The 16170-nt window shown below is 51.2% G+C and overlaps 1 protein-coding gene and 1 long non-coding RNA gene across 2 annotated transcripts; both read left to right on the top strand.

Annotated features, from left to right (window-relative positions):
- Positions 1 to 1702: 1702 nt before the first annotated feature.
- Positions 1703 to 13862, top strand: IVD (isovaleryl-CoA dehydrogenase). The gene is made up of 12 exons (XM_040492283.1): positions 1703 to 1887; positions 3284 to 3373; positions 3625 to 3676; positions 5729 to 5898; positions 6349 to 6442; positions 6637 to 6773; positions 8024 to 8120; positions 9800 to 9893; positions 10417 to 10498; positions 11044 to 11148; positions 11223 to 11295; positions 11985 to 13862. The coding sequence occupies exons 1-12, from the start codon at positions 1735 to 1737 to the stop codon at positions 12116 to 12118; spliced, it is 1281 nt and encodes a 426-aa protein (XP_040348217.1). The 5' UTR covers positions 1703 to 1734; the 3' UTR covers positions 12119 to 13862.
- Positions 3683 to 5571, top strand: LOC121041510 (uncharacterized). Its single transcript, XR_005795770.1, has 2 exons — positions 3683 to 3946; positions 5407 to 5571. It is a non-coding gene; the product is annotated as an uncharacterized LOC121041510 (long non-coding RNA).
- Positions 13863 to 16170: the final 2308 nt, after the last annotated feature.

Here is a 16170-nt window from a genome sequence, read left to right on the forward strand (position 1 = left end):
AAAGAAAAAGGAAAAAAAGAAAATTCTACTCCTGGAGAAATTGAAACTGCGATTAAGTCTTGATCTGCTGTCCTGGGACAAGTGACTCCACCTTGGGCCTATGGCTTCCTTGTCAACACTCCCAACAGCCTTGCAGTGGTGGTATTGGTGGTATTTTCATTTTCACGAAAGGTGGTATTGTTTTCATTTCATTTCATCTTCATCCCAGAACTCAGGGTGCTAAACTACTTGAAGATGAACTGTTAAATAACACAAATTCAACTGAGTACATTTTAAAGATCTAATTGGCTTTATTAAATGTTTCATGACAAGGGCAGTATCCCATCTAGCAAATAGAAAGGAGCTCCATGGAGTTGTAGAAAAGGAAAAGATTTGGGGTACCTGTGTGGCTCAGTTAAAGCCTCCGACTTTTGCTCAGGTCATATCTCACAGTTCACAAGTTTGAGCTCCGCATTGGGATCCGTGCTGACCGCTCAGAGCCTGGTGGGATTCTGTGTCTCCCTCTCTCTGCTTCTCCCCTGCTTGCATTCTGTCTCTTTCAAAAACAAACAAAATAAATAAACAAAATTTTTTAAATAATTAAAGAAAAGGAAAGGTTTTTTAAAGTAGCAATGGAATAGGAAAAGGAAATTATTAGCAAAGAACGATTGTTTCAGGAAAGGTCTATCCTAAGGGGAAAACAAGGGGCCTATCAATAAATTATCTAGAAAATTTCAACACTAGGATTTTCAACACTAGGAAGTTCCCATGATTGGGTGGTTAAAGGTTACATTCTTGGGGAGGTGAAACTGCCTAGTTTAGGCAGTCATGGTTTAGTGACTTAGAGTCTTAAGTGGCTCCACTATGGCTTTGGGTTTTCTTTTTAATACTTGTAATACACTACTCTTCCTTTTCTGTATCCTCACCCCCAACCCTGGTTTTAAAAAGTCCTGATTGCTGGGTTTTTTGTTTTTTGTTGTTGTTGTTTCCTTTCTTTTGAGAGAAAGAGAGTGTGTGTGTGAGCCGGGGAGGGGCACAGAGAGAGGGAAAGAGAGAAAGAATCTCAAGCAGGCTCCGCACTTCCAGCACAAAGCTCAAAGCAGGGCTCAACTCACAAACCAGGAGATCATGACCTGAGCCAAAACCCAGAGTCCCACGCTTAACGGACTAAGCCACACAGGTGCCCCCAATTGCTGTTCTTAAATAATTTAGAAGACAGCAACTCTTTCCCACGAAACTCCAAAATCGAAAAACCCTGTGACGTAATAAAACAACATTTACTGGCTTCTAACAGTGTGCACACTGGAGCCAACACTTCTTAGCCATCCCATGGCTTTAACGATTTGTTTCCAAGCATTGGGCGTCCCAGGCTGTTTTAACACCTCCTTTCCTGCAGAGGAACTACAGACTGCTACTTCGACGCGGAGTAGTGAGGTACTACTCCACTCAGAAAACGCCTTTCTTGCTCTTCTAAAAAAAAGTCCCAACCTAGGAATGACTTCATTATAGCGGGTCCAGCGCCCCCGCTACCAACCCCCCACGGTGTAGTTAGGCGGGCGGTCACCGCTGATTGGCTCGTGTGGTGGCCAAGGCCAGCTTGGCGTTCCAGCCGGCAGCAGAGGGTGATAGGCTGCTGGAGACCCACCCCTCGCCGATTGGGCGGGGGCAGCGAAGCCCGGGATTGGTGGAGCCTGCGGGGCGGGCTCCGCGCCCCTGCCTCTGGCGCTCTGCCTCAGCTTCCAGTGCAAGGGCGAGATGGCGACCGCAGCTTGGCTTCTGGGTCGGCGCGTCGCGAATTGGAGGCTGCGGACTCCGCTGGCGCCGCTCGCCAGCGTCGTGTCACAGCGGGCCCACTCCCTCTTGCCCGTGGACGATGCGATCAACGGGCTAAGCGAGGAGCAGAAGCAGGTAGGGAGCCCGATCCCCTTCCGGGCCCCAAGGCCTGCTGGCCCGGCCGCATCGCCCTGCTCCGTGGTCGCCTCGACGTTCCTCTGCCCGGCGCCCACCCCGCTGCGGCAGTGGGAGCGCGAGAGCGGGCGCTGGTCTCAACCTCACTTCTGTGGAGGCAGCAAAGCCTAGCTTTCGAGTTAGATAAGGAGTCAGAGACAGGAAGGCTGCTGGGAGACTGATGGTGTTTTGGCGGAGGATTGGCAGAGCCGCTGAGTGTGACGGAAGGATCCTTAATCTGTCTAAAGTCCACTTACATCTGAACACTGCCTTAAGACTGTGGTTCTCAAGCCTCGTTAATCGTCATCACCAGGGAATCTTTGTCCAATACACACTTTAGGGGCTTTGAAATGCAGAGTGTCATCTGCTGTAATTCTTCATCCTACCGGGTCAGAGCAAAACACCAAACTGTAACTTGAAAGGTCCTTACAGAGGGAGCTGAACTAGAGCCTTCCTGGAGGAAGGTGACTTTATTTGGATGCTGGCACAGAATTCCCCAGGAACCTGATTCTCCTGTTAAGCAAGTGCCTGAGCTTCCAGAAACGCCAGCATCCGTTGGGTTTGCAGTCAGTAGACAGAGCTTTGAATCACCTCAGTCAGGAAGGGGTTCAATCCTGGCTCTCAAACGTTTCTGCCAATAGTTTCTAATCTGTTTGGGTATCCTTTTGTCAAAGGCTCAGGGGCAGAAAGCCTGGCATGTGCCAGAAACTGAAGAGGGTGGGCTGGAGCACAGTGAGTGGGGGTGAGGAAGGTACTGGAGAAGGCTGGAAGAGTCAGGAGGGGTCAGCTCATGCAGGGCCTTAATAGGCCTGAGTAAAGAGCCTTCTAGGTATAATGAAAAGGCATGGAATGATCTTATTTAGGGGAGTGACATTTTAAAAATACTCAAGCTGTCGGGGTCACCTGGGTGGCTCAGTTGGTTAAGCATCCGACTTCTGCTCAGGTTGTGATCTCACAGTTGGTGAGTTCAAGGCCCATGTCGGGCTCTGTGTTGACAGCTCAGAGCCCACAGCCTGCTTTGGATTCTGTGTCTCCCTCTCTCTCTGCCTCTCCCCCGCTTGCTCTCTCTCTCTCTCTCTCTCTCTCTCTCTCTCTCTCAAAAATACATAAACATTAAAAAAATTATTTTTTAAGTGTTTAAAAAAATACTCAAGCTGTCTAAGCTGAGGACCTTAAAAGACATAAAGATCATCTCTGGGAAAGTATAAACTAGTATGCCCTCTAAGTTTCAATCTGATGCTGTTTGGTGGGTTGTTTGTAGCCTGTTTTCCTGAATGTGTCCTCGGTAGTGAAGATGCTGTTCTTAGTGGCAATAGTGTAGTGTTTCAGTGGCATCTGTCCACCTCTTTCCCTCTAGCTTCGTCAGACCATGGCTAAGTTTCTTCAGGAGCACCTAGCCCCCCAGGCCCAGGAGATTGATCAGAGCAATGAGTTCAAGAACCTTCGAGTGAGTCATGATGCCCACGCCAGAGGGTGGGGGTGGGGGGGTGCAGAGCGACAAGGGGGCAGCTTGGGGGCTGGGCTAGTCTGGGCTGGGAATCGAACTGCTACCTGGAAGAGCTCACACAGTCTTGTGGTAAATGTGCTCCCAAAGAATGCAGCCCCTTTCTGTGAAGCGTCTGGGTCTCATTCCAGATGTGCCAGACACCTGAGACTGGCTGCCTTCTCACAGCTCACTGCACTCCTTTCTGTTGGCAGGAGTTTTGGAAGCAGCTGGGAAACCTGGGGGTCTTAGGCATCACTGCCCCTGGTGAGTATAGTTTCCTTCCCTAATGAGAACTCACATGCCCTTTCGCACTGTTCCCAAAAGAAACAGGAGAGGAGGGGAAAGATCATGCTGAAAGAAACTCAGAAACTTCCTCTTGGACCTGAGAAAGCACCCACAGAAGACTATCAGCCCAGAGAAGAGTCCGCTCTATTCCTTTAGGCAGTGACATCTGGAAGGCAAAGAGATGAGGCCAGTGCGGTGATGGATGAGGATCAGACTCTTGAACTCTGCATGCTTACTAAGCTCCCCCAGGTGATTTGGGGAGTTTAGAAAACTCCATTATCACGCAACTGTCTTGCATGTCTTACAGTCTCTTCTACTCCCTAAGTTCTACTCTACCAGGAGCATCTAGGCAGGACCACTCAGGACAGGGGTGTCCCTGTGGGGACTGCCTATGTCTTGTGCCCACAGCTGACCCTGGAGCTTATTTTGAGAGCCTCCCCGTGAGGTGGCCAGATGATGTCTTTAATGGGCTCTCCCTGCCTGCCCATTGTCCCCTATGGGTCTTACTACTTGTTTCCAGGAGGAGAGGGCACAGAGCTGGCAGGCTTCGGTTTGGATGTTGGCCTCTGAAGGAGAGGCCCAGTGGGGCTTGCAGTACCCAGTGAAGAAATAAGCCTGTGGTCTTCCCTGCCGAGGCCTGGACAGCCCACACTGCTTCAGCTTGTACTCATATTGGAACAGAGGCAGAACACAGTTCTTACATCCCCCCTCTTGCTGCTTGGAGACAATTCCTGGGATTTGAGCTGATTTAAGAGTAATGACAAAATGGAAGACTTAAAAATTTAGACCCATCCTAATGGAAAATGGTAGGAGTAGGGCACCTGGGTGGCTCTGTCAGTTAAGAGCAGGACTCTTGATCTCAGGGCCGTTGAGTTCAAGCCCCACATTAGACTTTGTGCTGGGTGTGAAGCCTACTTAAAAAGTAAAATGGTAGAGGGGAAGGCCACTGGAAACTCCCAAACAAGACTTCCTTCCACTGTGTCTTGGGGGTTTAAGAGCCCCCCACCCCCCCAAAGAAAGCCAGTTCTGGTGAGCTCTGGTTTCCACGTGGTTGTCCTGCTGGCTCTTTCCAGTGTCACCCACCTGTGGTCTTTCCTTCCCAGACTGAACAGAATTGGGCTAATCTTTCCCGAGAGCCTAGGATGAGCCTGACTCCTTGGTCAGAGTAAACGTGTGCAAAGAGTCTTTTATTTTTTTCTTAAGATCTTATTATTTAAAGTCATCTCTACACCTGTCGTGGGGCTCGAACTCATAACCCCAAGATCAAGAGCCGCATGCTCCACTGACTGAGCCAGCCGGGCACTCCTGTGTGCAAAGAGTCTTACCAAGATTTACCCAAAGAGCAAGGCTGGGGGTGGGAGGGTGGTAGCACCAGATGGTCCAAACCTGTCGATTTGGGATCAGTTGCCAAGGAAAAGCCACGTTTTTTGGTGAGGAGTTCTGAAATTCACTAGCTGTGGCTCTCGTGCTCCCGGATACTAGTTTTGCTTTTTTGTTTTGTTTTAACTTTTTTGAGATATAATTGACCTGTAACATTGTGTGAGCTTAAGGCGTTCAATATATCGATTTGATAATCCTGCTTTGTTAAGTCTAAACACCTGTGCTATGAAATCTCACCTTCCTCGGGCCTTTTGCACATGGTATTCTTTGCTTGGGACCTATTCTTAGTGCTCTGACCCTCCCTCTCTGTGTTTCTTGGTTAACTCCAGGTCCTCTTCCATTTATTCATCTGCCCTTCCAAGTAGCGGGTGCTCAGGCTCTCTTGTCTTCATCAAGTGGTCTATCTGGGATAATGCAGGCATTGTAATGACTATTTCCTGAACCACGCCTCAGCTGACCAGAGGCAGCAGACAAAACCAGTTCCGAGAGCTTGTAAATCAGAGCCCACGGCATCAGCCTGTCAACCTTGCTAGGGGTAACTGGGAATGGGTGCTGCAGAGTATGTTCTTTGCTGCCAATAATCATTCCTGTGAACATCCCAATTTAATCTGGGCTACCTTTTCCACTCTACTGCATCACCTCCACTCCCAGCTCAGTATGGCGGCTCTGGCCTGGGCTACCTGGAACAAGTTCTGGTGATGGAGGAGATATCTCGAGCTTCTGGAGCAGTGGGGCTCAGTTACGGCGCTCACTCCAACCTCTGCGTCAACCAAATTGTGCGCAATGGAAATGAGGCCCAGAAGGAAAAGTACCTCCCCAAGGTGAGGAAATGGGAATGGAGAAACACGCCAGTGTCACAGCGCCACCGCCAACACTGAGGCACCCTCCCCTGTCGGCAAGGGCCGGTCAGACTTGCTCCCTGCAGTGTGCTCCCCTCAACCGGGTACAGTGAGGAAAGGGTCAGGGATTTGCTTTAAAATAATTCGGTAAGAAGAATCAAAACTAGGACCAGAAGTCCTGAGTCGGTCCCTGGACGACATTTGCAGAGCATTCTAAGAAATGCAAGGCCAGGACTTGCTTCCCTTGTGAAGGGAATGGGAAAGCAGAGATATTTTCAGTTTTGTCGACGGTGGGCTTCTCTTCTAGGACTTTACCAATACCTGGTCTGAGATGCGTTTGAAGGGGTGTCATGTGCACAGGTGAAAGCAGGACAAGTGAGCTCCTGTAGGGCACTTCTGAGTCATAACCAGCCCTTGCGGTTTCCCTTGCAGCTGATCAGCGGCGAGTACATAGGAGCCCTGGCCATGAGTGAGCCCAACGCTGGCTCGGATGTTGTCTCCATGAAGCTAAAAGCAGAAAAGAAAGGTGAGGCACCTCTTGGGAGCTTCTGGAGTGGGAGCTGAAATGGACAGAGAGACAGACCTCCTCAGGGTGAGGGAGCAGTAACCAGGGGTGGCCCCTGCTGGGTTTCCAGAACTGTTTCCCAGCAGCAGGTCCGTGAACTGAGTGGTGAGGCAGGCCACCATGGCTTGAGCAAGTAGCCAACTTCCTGTCCTTAGGCGATCACTACGTCCTGAATGGCAACAAGTTCTGGATCACCAATGGCCCTGACGCTGACATCCTTATTGTCTATGCTAAGACTGATCTGGCTGCTGTGCCAGCCTCTCGAGGTATCACGGCCTTTATCGTGGAGAAGGTGAGTGGAGGACAGTGCATGACGGGAGGCTTTTGTCTCCTGACGGCGGTACCAGAGATGGCTCCCTTCAGCTGGTGGCAGACACAACCAGCGTGTGCTCTGCCAAGGCTCCCTGAGGCGGGGGTGAGGCAGAAGAGCTGACAGAAAGGAGGGTGGCCAAAGTGGAGCCCAGGATGGGTCAAGTCAAAGAATGGTGGAGCCTTCCATCCATAGAGCTAGGCCACACAAAGCAGTCCAGGAAGATGAAGACTGAAAGGCAACTGGCTTTGACAACGAGGATGTCATTGGTGGCCTTGGGGAGAGCAGCTCTGGAGACCACAGCATGAATGACAGCCCGGGGGGGGGGGCGGTGACCGAAGACTGCAGCAAAGCAGGGGGGAGCTAGAGCTGGAGTTGGAATGAAAAGGTGGGCTTTTGAGTTTGTTTTGAAGATTGGGAGAGAACTGAGCAAATTATTTGGTAGAGAGAAAGGAAAAGAGGAGAGGGAGACATTGAAGTGTGTGGGAGCAGGTGAGCCAGGCCCAACTGTGAGCCAGGAGAAAGAGGTAAGGCCAGGTTACAGGTGATGGTGGAGGAGCCATCTGCCTCATGACCTCAAGGTGTGAGGGCTGGGAACCACAGGAGTGGAGGATTGGGGAGAGAATCCCATGAATGAGTATCATAAAGGTTTGCAATACCCTCCACAGAGAAGGGGCTGACCAGGTTTGAAGAACAGGAAAAGTGAGGGTCCAAACGGCTGGCTGAGGTTGGAAATCTCAAGGTCCTGTGGCACCACTCCTGTCAGCCTGCCCATCCAACACTCTCTGCTAGTCACTCGGGCAATGCACTCGGAATCTGATTAGCCAGGCCAAAGCACATAGATGGCTGAATTGATCCTGGGTGGGACTCGGGTACAGAGGCAAAGGAATTGAGTGGGCTGCAGAGAGGGTCTTGGAAGTGCTTTCCCCTGAGGAAAGGAAACAAAGGCAGCAAAGGTCAGGGAGCACCCAGGGAGTGAGTGTTTCACTGAGAAAGAACTGCTCCGGTGAGAAGTGGGGAGAATGCACCTAGCAGCAGGGGTGGGGGGGTGTTAGGGCCAGAGCGTCAAGGAGTAGAGCAGTCATACAGAGTGGGGGCCCTGAGAGTAGGATGCAGTGTGTTGTACAAATTCAGGGACTGGATGGGAAGGCAGGCGTTTCCCAGGAGTCTGCCTTTTACTAGCCTTCCTTGGGGACTGGTCTGTAATCAGGCCACCTTTTGTTCCTGTAAAGGGTATGCCTGGCTTCAGCACCTCCAAGAAGCTGGACAAGCTGGGGATGAGGGGCTCTAACACCTGCGAGCTAATCTTTGAAGACTGCAAGGTTCCCGGTGAGTCTCGAATGGACAAACCCCTGTCCTGACCCTTTCATAAACCGAGAAAGCCCATCTCTGGGTAAGAGAAGCTCACCATTGTCAGCTTACCGATGACATGCGTCTAGGCAATGGGCCTCCCACTGCCCCACTTGCCCATTGGCCTGTCCGTGTGGGACTCGGGCTGCGGGCAACCGTCCTTCTGGCCAGAGCTGTGTGCCTGACCATGGCTGCAATGAAGGGTGCTTCTTCCCTCTATGGATAACACACTGTGCAGGGTGGGATTCCAGTGTCTGGAACAGACAGGTAAGATGTGTCCTCACTCTCTAATGTCCTTCAGACATCCTCGTTTGTGTGTGTCCCTGAACAGTTCCTGTGAGGTAGGCATGAACGATGCTCACAACCATTCAAATAAAGTGATGGAAGCCAGACTCAGTGAAAACCTGGCAATTCGAGTATTTTCACCCCTGAAGTGTAACTGAAAACATGACACATCATGGGAGAGCCAGCATACCCATCATGTGCTAATGAGACCCAAGGGCATAGATTCGATGGCCAGCTAGGTGTGCTCTGTGCCTCAGCCATAGACCATCCCTTTCCCCGGTGACCCAGGACCCCAGAAAAGGATGCTTTGGTTACAAGGAGCTCTAGGGAGCGGGGGTAATCAGTACAGATCCTTCTGTGTCAGTAGGAAACAACCACCATCATCAGGCAGGTCAGTGGTGTCCATGCTGTTCTCTGTTTCCTGTTCACACCTCCCAAGGCCATCCAGTGTCCTGGCTTCCAGGGTGGAGAGGCGTTCAGCAATTTCTGTATTGTATTGTATTGTATTGTATTGTATTGTATTGTATTGTATTGTATTAGAAGTAGGCTCCACACCCAACATGGGGCTTGAACTCATGACCCTGAGATCAAGAGCCACACACTCTACTGACTGAGCCAGCCAGGCGCCCCTAGCATTTTCTGTAACTAGCACTGAATGACCCATCTCTTGGACAAAGACTCTTCCATAGATCACTTTTGTCAGGGTGAGAGGGGATGATACTGGAGCAGAGCAGACTCATCCTGTGGGACACTAATTCTCGCCTTTGTGGGCATGGATAAAAAGAACTAGGGAGAGGTTCCATGGCAATTGAGGAAGAGAAGGGGAAGATCTAAGGATGGGGACTTTGTGTTTGGTCTTGTGGATGGGGTGTGTGTGTGTGTGTGTGTGTGTGTGTGTGCGCGCGTGCGCACGCGCATGTGCTTGATGGGTTGGCGGTGTGGGGGGAGAGTCCCTCTAGCAAGCTCTACTTCTGACTGGAAGTGGTAAACTTCATTCTTTTCTCTCACTCAGAACCCTACTTGAGGTCAGGTGACATTTTAGTGCCTGTGTGAAAGCTAGGTACCAAACCTAGCAGCTTTTATAAAAGCGAGGAGTCTGGGAGTGCCTGGGTGGCTTCACTCCATTAAGCGTCCGACTTTGGCTCAGGTCATGATCTCACGGTTCGTGGGTTCAAGCCCCACATTGGGCTCTGTGCTGACAGCTCAGAGCCTGGAGCCTGCTTCAGATTCTGTGTCTCCCTCTCTCTCTGCCCCTACCCCACTCATGCTCTGTCTCTCTCTCAAGAATAAATAAACATTAAAAAAAAATTTTTTTTTTAAATGAGGAGGCTGTGAATAGCCTTCTTCCCTCTGACCAGCATTTTTCCTGGCAGCTGCCAACATCCTGGGCCATCTAGGTAAGGGCGTCTACGTGCTGATGAGTGGGCTGGACCTGGAACGACTGGTGCTGGCTGGTGGGCCCCTTGGGTGAGTATGAGGCTTGGCAGAGCTGGGCTTTTGGCCCCCTTGGCAGGCGGTACCATCGTTGACTTCCCTTTGGGGGCCAATGGGAGCCGCCTCCTGGAAGATGCACCTTCTTTCCTGGAGACGAAATGAACAAACGTCCTCCTCCCATATTTAATTTCTTCACAATGAAGGTAAATATTATTATATGAGAGACAAAGGGCCTAAGGGACTATCCTGCTTAATTAATCAGGCTGGAACAGGATGCCCAGGCCCTACGGCCTGCCTGCACGGGGTCCTGCCACTCTATCTGGTGTCAGGGAAAGGGGCCCAAGGCCTGGGCAGTCAGTGCAGTGACTGAGCAGGGATGATAAGAGTCCTCATGCTCCTTTTCTCCTCCCTGGGACTCCAGTTCCTTGTCTTACCAAGCTATACCCCCCCCGCATGCCAAAAATGCCAAAGTCTTCCCACGTTGGCATTTTGCCACCCCAGGTGGCAATGGGGATACAGCAAGGCACCTCCCCAGTGTCTTTCTCTTTCCTGGCAGGCTCATGCAGGCTGTCCTCGACCACACCATTCCCTACCTGCACATGAGGGAAGCCTTTGGCCAGAAGATTGGCCACTTCCAGGTGAATGGAAATGCTTGTGCTGAAATGTACTTTTTTCATTGGGCTCAAATTTTCTTTAATAAATGAGCAGGAGTCTCATTTATTACTGTCTCTTGCCACCAACATGAGTGAATGCTTGGAATGCAGACCTCGGCATGCTCCCTGGCTTTGCTTTGGAACTTGCCGGGAAGGTGATCACAGGTCACCTCACTTCCTATTTGAGATCAATGAGCTAGACGTCGTAAGGCTGCAAGGTGAAGCGTGCAGATTGTAGGCAGCCAGGGGGAGAGGGAGCAGCATTTCTAGTCACACCTCCTGGTCTGAAGCCACCATGGTATGTTAATGTGGGTTGCTGTAGGTGGAAGGCCATTTCAGTGTGCAGAGTCCATAGCGACGGCTGCTCTCTGGCCATCCCTGTTGTCCTAGGCAAGTGCTGTCTCTGTGCCCTGGTATCCCCGTGCCTGGCTATCAGGTCACTACTGCTGACCTGCTTGTGGCAACTAGGGGGAGCGTCTGAGAGGAATGTGGCTCCAGCATGTTGACTTGTGACCTTCCCTTGTCCCCAGCTGATGCAGGGGAAGATGGCCGACATGTACACCCGCCTCATGGCGTGTCGGCAGTACGTCTACAATGTTGCCAAGGCCTGTGATCAGGGCCACTGCACTCCCAAGGTAAGGGCCGGCCTTTGGGACTCCCTCCTGCGGGGCCCTGGCAAGGCCCCGCTGACCAGAGCCTCCTCCCACAGGACTGCGCAGGGGTGGTTCTTTACTCGGCTGAGTGCGCCACACAGGTAGCTCTGGATGGCATTCAGTGTTTTGGTGAGTGGCCCCCACTCCCTACTCCCAACCACAGAAAGAGGCTTCCTCTTCACTCACTCTGTGCTTTGGCTGACTGCAGTGAAGCTGATACCCTTAGGCTCCCGCCCCAGGTACTAGGAGGACATCTTAAAACAAATGGGGAAAAGTGCTAGAGGTCACAAGCTGTTCCTACCTTCAGCAATGCCCCTTCTCCTCCTTCTGGCCTGGTCCTGTGAACCATGGGAAATGAGGAGGGAGATGAGCCTCCGGGGCTAGATGGCCTTGTTTCACTGCTGCACAGTAGTTAAGAGTACACACCTGAGCCAGAAGACTTAGGTTTGAACCCTTGCTCTACCACTGCCCGGTTTTGTGACTCATGCAAATTACTTAACTTCCCTGGCTGGACCTGGCACCCAGTAAGTACTTTTTGCCCCCCTTCCCAGGTCTGCCAGTGGCTCTCCCAACCTTTGCCTGGTATCCTCAGCACTCTGGATGCCCTTCCAGCCCTGTGCATCCATACCCACCCACCCCTTCCCCTCCCACCCCACCCGCAGCCAGGTACTTCCCACATTCTCACCAATGTTAGCTGCTTCTCTTCAATCGGTCTATCCTCCTCTGGCATGCTTCTATAAACTTGGCTTTCTATTAGCTTTCCTCACTGCCCATCACCCTTTATTGTCCTTTCTTCTCTGCCCAAACCCTGGCTGCAGGTGCCAATGGCTACATCAATGACTTTCCCATGGGCCGCTTTCTGCGAGATGCCAAACTGTACGAGATTGGGGGTGGGACCAGTGAGGTGAGGCGACTGATCATCGGCAGAGCCTTCAACGCAGACTTCCACTAATCCCGACCCTTCACCCCTTTTCCCAGCACCTCGAGGCCTTTCTTTGGAAGCAGAGATACAGCGGCTCTCCTGCTGCTCAGCTGCCAAGTGCTCAGGCCTCAGAGCTGGGCCAGCCAGCCAGGCCAGACATGGCAAGATGTGGGCAGGCATGGGGTGGAAGGGGCATTTGTAGCCACACTTTCTGGTCTGAAGATTCTGTGGGACATTAATGAAGGCCATGGCCAGTGGAGGGCCTAACTGAAAAGTGTTCAGTGGTTTAAAATGGACTCAGCAGGAAGCCTTCTGGCTCTTCCAGGGCTTGTCGGGAAGGCTTTGGTGACTCTCTAACTTCCGGGCCCTACACTCCCCTGGGTGGGCACTTGGGGGCAGGCAGGCAGCCACCCCTTTTTTCAGCTACACTTCTAGCAGGTAGCCCAGGACACAAGAAGCATTGCTCTTCTCCATGTATTTGAATCTGGTAGCCTCTTCTTTCTGGGGGGAAAAAAACCTGCCAAAACCTAGCCTCTGTTTCTGCTGATTTTTAGAGGCATCCACTCCCAGCAGCTCCTCTGTTCCCCCGGGGCTCCATTTGTTAGGGCTGAGATCACGCCATGTTGGGGTGGAGCTTGGGGAATAGGCATCTCAGAACACCTGTGCTACCTGGACTCCACCATGGGTCAGAGGTCAGTGTGCTTGGGAGGGATCGGCTCAGCACGGGTCTCTGTGGCAGCACCTCTGAGCCCTTGAGCACTGCTCTGTCCAGTCCTGGCCGGATGACAGCCCACAGCAGGCATGGTTGGCGGCTCAACTCCAGCCAAGGCTGCCTGTGTACATTTCTCTGGACACCCTATGGCTAGTTCTGTTACAACAGAACAGCGGCTGCTGCCATTTTGTATTAAACGTACTGAGAAGCAAACCCATCTGCTTCTGAACTGGGGGGAAAAGCAATCTACTTGCTACTGCCTCCTGTCTGCCTCTAGCCCTATGTCCTTGGCGAAGGGCTAGTCCGGGTGCTACCCTCCTGCCCTTCAGCCTGCTCACTGGTGATGTGGGACAAAGAGGTGGCATCCGCCTTTAGGACAGAAGAGGTTTTAACCTCCCTTTCCCAGATCGCCCAGAGAAGTTAAGAGTCTTGGAGCTAGAAGGAAGCTTATAAGTTTCTGGACACCATCTCCATGGTATTTAAGAAGATCAAGACAATTTGATTTTCTCAAGGTCAGAACTGAAGCTAGAATCCAGATAAGCAGAAATGAGAATGCCAGCCTGCCTCCCTCGCCCCCCCCCCCCCCCCGCCCCTGCAGTCAAGAGTGGAATGGGTTTGGGTTGTTCCACGCTATCTAAATTCCTTAAAAGAACTCGTTTTCTTGGCTTTCAGCCCAGGGGTGCCTTTCTGACTTTTGGTCCTGGCCTGTAGCCAAGTGCTGTTCCAGCCTGATGCTTGAGACAGGTGGAGTTAGCACCTTACCAACCCCAGCCCAGTTCCATCCTAAGCAGGGGGAGACCTAGGGCTTGGGGCACTGTCCTCTTACGTCCCCACCCTGCCCCTTGTTGTGTTGGAGATGAATGTGGCCAGAACACTGGTCTTGCTGGGTTTAAAGTGTAGCTCGAACAGTCTAGAGACCTTCAGAATGTGACAAAATGGAATGTTTCCTCCAGTCTGTGTGGGTTAAGGAGCCCTGCCACCAGCGTGGGGAGAATGTGATTGTTCTCCTGATGCTCTATGTGAATTAGAAAAGAAGTGTTTTAAAATAAAGGCAAAAATAAATAAATAAAAGGGTGCAGCCTGAGTCGTGAATGGAAGAGCAGGGGGCATTTCCACTTTGGTTCTGGTGGGAGTTTGAGGTTCACGTGCGTTCTGTAACCATAAAGCCAGCTGCCAGTACTATTCCTTCCTAGGGCTGCTGCTAATTCCACTCCAGTTTTAGGCAATTCACACTATCAGCCCAGCTCCCCTGTTGCCTACCCTCCCATTCTTTGTTTTCCTACTGTTTGTCCTGTGGGATGGCAACAGAAACTGAGAATGGTTCTCCAAGTGTTGTCTGGAGACACTGTTCATCAGAATTTGGCAACCTGTAAAATGCAGATTCCTTGATCAACCCCAGACTCAAGCACATCTCCAGGAGCAATTCTGAGGCTTGGGCAACCTTTTAGAATAACTGACCTGGGGCGTAGAGGACACTTCCCCAGAGGCCTGAATCCTCATTCTAATATCCTCTAGTAGTAACAGTTGCTTGCCTATGTAGCACTCTTATGTCCCCTTTTGACATATCAGCTCCTTGGTCTTCGCCACAACCCAGGGCAGAAGACGATGTCGCACAGGGCCACCTTCCGGAAGACGGATAAGGTGAGTGGCCCATGGGCACCGAACACGGCGGTGAGCTAGCCACCCCCAGGCCCAGGAGCGAAGTGGCGCCAGAGCCGGTGTCAACGCCTTGTGAGACTTGGGGAGGGGAACCCTCTTTTTGATTTGGCAGCAGACGCCCAGTCTGCGCCCCGCCAGGCAGAGCCAGGAACTAGACCCCAGGTGGCCATTGATCGCGACCCCTAGGCTAGGGCAGGTCTCGGGTCCTCCCTGTACCCACTTCGCGGAGGGACAACGTTTCGGAGAGCGAGAGCGCGCTGCCGGGACTCGCAGACCCGGGCTGGGGCGCGGCTCTGAAGGGCCCGCGTGGAACTCGCCTGACCTCTGCTGGACGGCCGCGGGATTACAGGCGCGCTGTTCTCGGGCCTTGGGCCCGGTGCTTCGGACCAGCGGCTCCCAGTGTGATTTCAGGATGCAAAGGACTCAGCGACGTTTTTTGTTTTTTGGGTGTTTTTTGTTGTTGTTTTGGCAGATGAGGACATGATGGGGAGCGGAGGAGAAGCTGGATATCTACCTTGTATAGTTGCATGCCAAAAAAACCCACTTTTAGCAACTAAAGTAGAGGGATGTAAACTCAGAACAAAAGCCAGTGCTTTATTTTACCTTTTAAAATTTTGTATATATTTTATGTTAATGAGTTTTAAAACATCATAGTTTAACAGGTTTATTATATTTTTTAATCTCGCGGCACCTAAGTGGCTCAGTCAGAGTTCAGCTGGTTAAGTCTCTGACTCTTGATTTCTGCTCAGGTCACCATCTCCCAGTTTGTGAGTCAAACCCCTCCCTGGGCTCTGTGCTGACAGCACAGAGCCTGCTTTGAGATTCTCTCTCTCTCTCTCTCTCTCTCTCTCTCTCTCTCCCTCCCCCTCCCCAATTTGCACTTTCTCTCTCTCTCTCCCAAAATAAATAAATAAACTTAAAAAAAAAATCTTCCTCTGTTCCCTACCCCTCTTCTCAGGATGAAATCACTCTTGAATTTTTTAGATTTCTCTTGGTAATTCACTTTATGCCTCTAAGTGATATGCTTCTTTACTGATTTAATTGCAAACACTTCTAAGGATAGTTATTCAAAGTGCATACATTTAATTTATCAGAAGCTCATTACAGGGGTGCTTGGGTGGCTCAGTTGGTTGAGTGTCTGACTCTTGATTTCAGCTCAGGTCTTGATCTTGGGTGTTTTGTGTTTGGTTGGTTTTAGTGAGAGCAGAGTTTATTGAAGATATAGAGAGACTAGATACAGATAGAATGTCTTGGAGACTTAGAAAGGAAAGGAGAGAGAGTCTCTGATCTCAGAGTTCAAGTCCCATGTTGGGCACCATGCTGGGTTTGAAGCTTACTTTAAAAAAAAAAAAAAAAAAAAAGGGGTGCGCCTGGGTGGCGCAGTCGGTTAAGCGTCCGACTTCAGCCAGGTCACGATCTCGCGGTCCGGGAGTTCGAGCCCCACGTCAGGCTCTGGGCTGATGGCTCAGAGCCTGGAGCCTGTTTCCGATTCTGTGTCTCCCTCTCTCTCTGCCCCTCCCCCGTTCATGCTCTGACTCTCTCTGTCCCAAAAATAAATAAACGTTGAAAAAAAAAAAAAAAAGTTCTAAGAAGCTCATTACCTGCCCTGTTTTCCTCACTTCCTTGGGCCAATCCTGTCCACAAGCCAGCATTTGGGAACCCTGGGATCAAATGGTGCACAGTCCCATTCACATTCCTCGCCATCCTCTGC

Source organism: Herpailurus yagouaroundi, unplaced genomic scaffold (genome assembly GCF_014898765.1).
Source record: "Herpailurus yagouaroundi ecotype Mexico unplaced genomic scaffold, PumYag 184, whole genome shotgun sequence".
NCBI lineage: Eukaryota > Metazoa > Chordata > Mammalia > Carnivora > Felidae > Herpailurus > Herpailurus yagouaroundi.

Excerpts from the sequence above, each read along its gene's own strand:
- IVD (XM_040492283.1), top strand. The coding sequence starts at position 1,735 with ATGGCGACCGCAGCTTGGCTTCTGGGTCGGCGCGTCGCGAATTGGAGG. Across the intron at positions 3,677-5,728 it reads CTTAGGCATCACTGCCCCTG|CTCAGTATGGCGGCTCTGGC; the intron begins GTGAGTATAGTT and ends CTCCACTCCCAG. Across the intron at positions 6,774-8,023 it reads CGGCCTTTATCGTGGAGAAG|GGTATGCCTGGCTTCAGCAC; the intron begins GTGAGTGGAGGA and ends GTTCCTGTAAAG.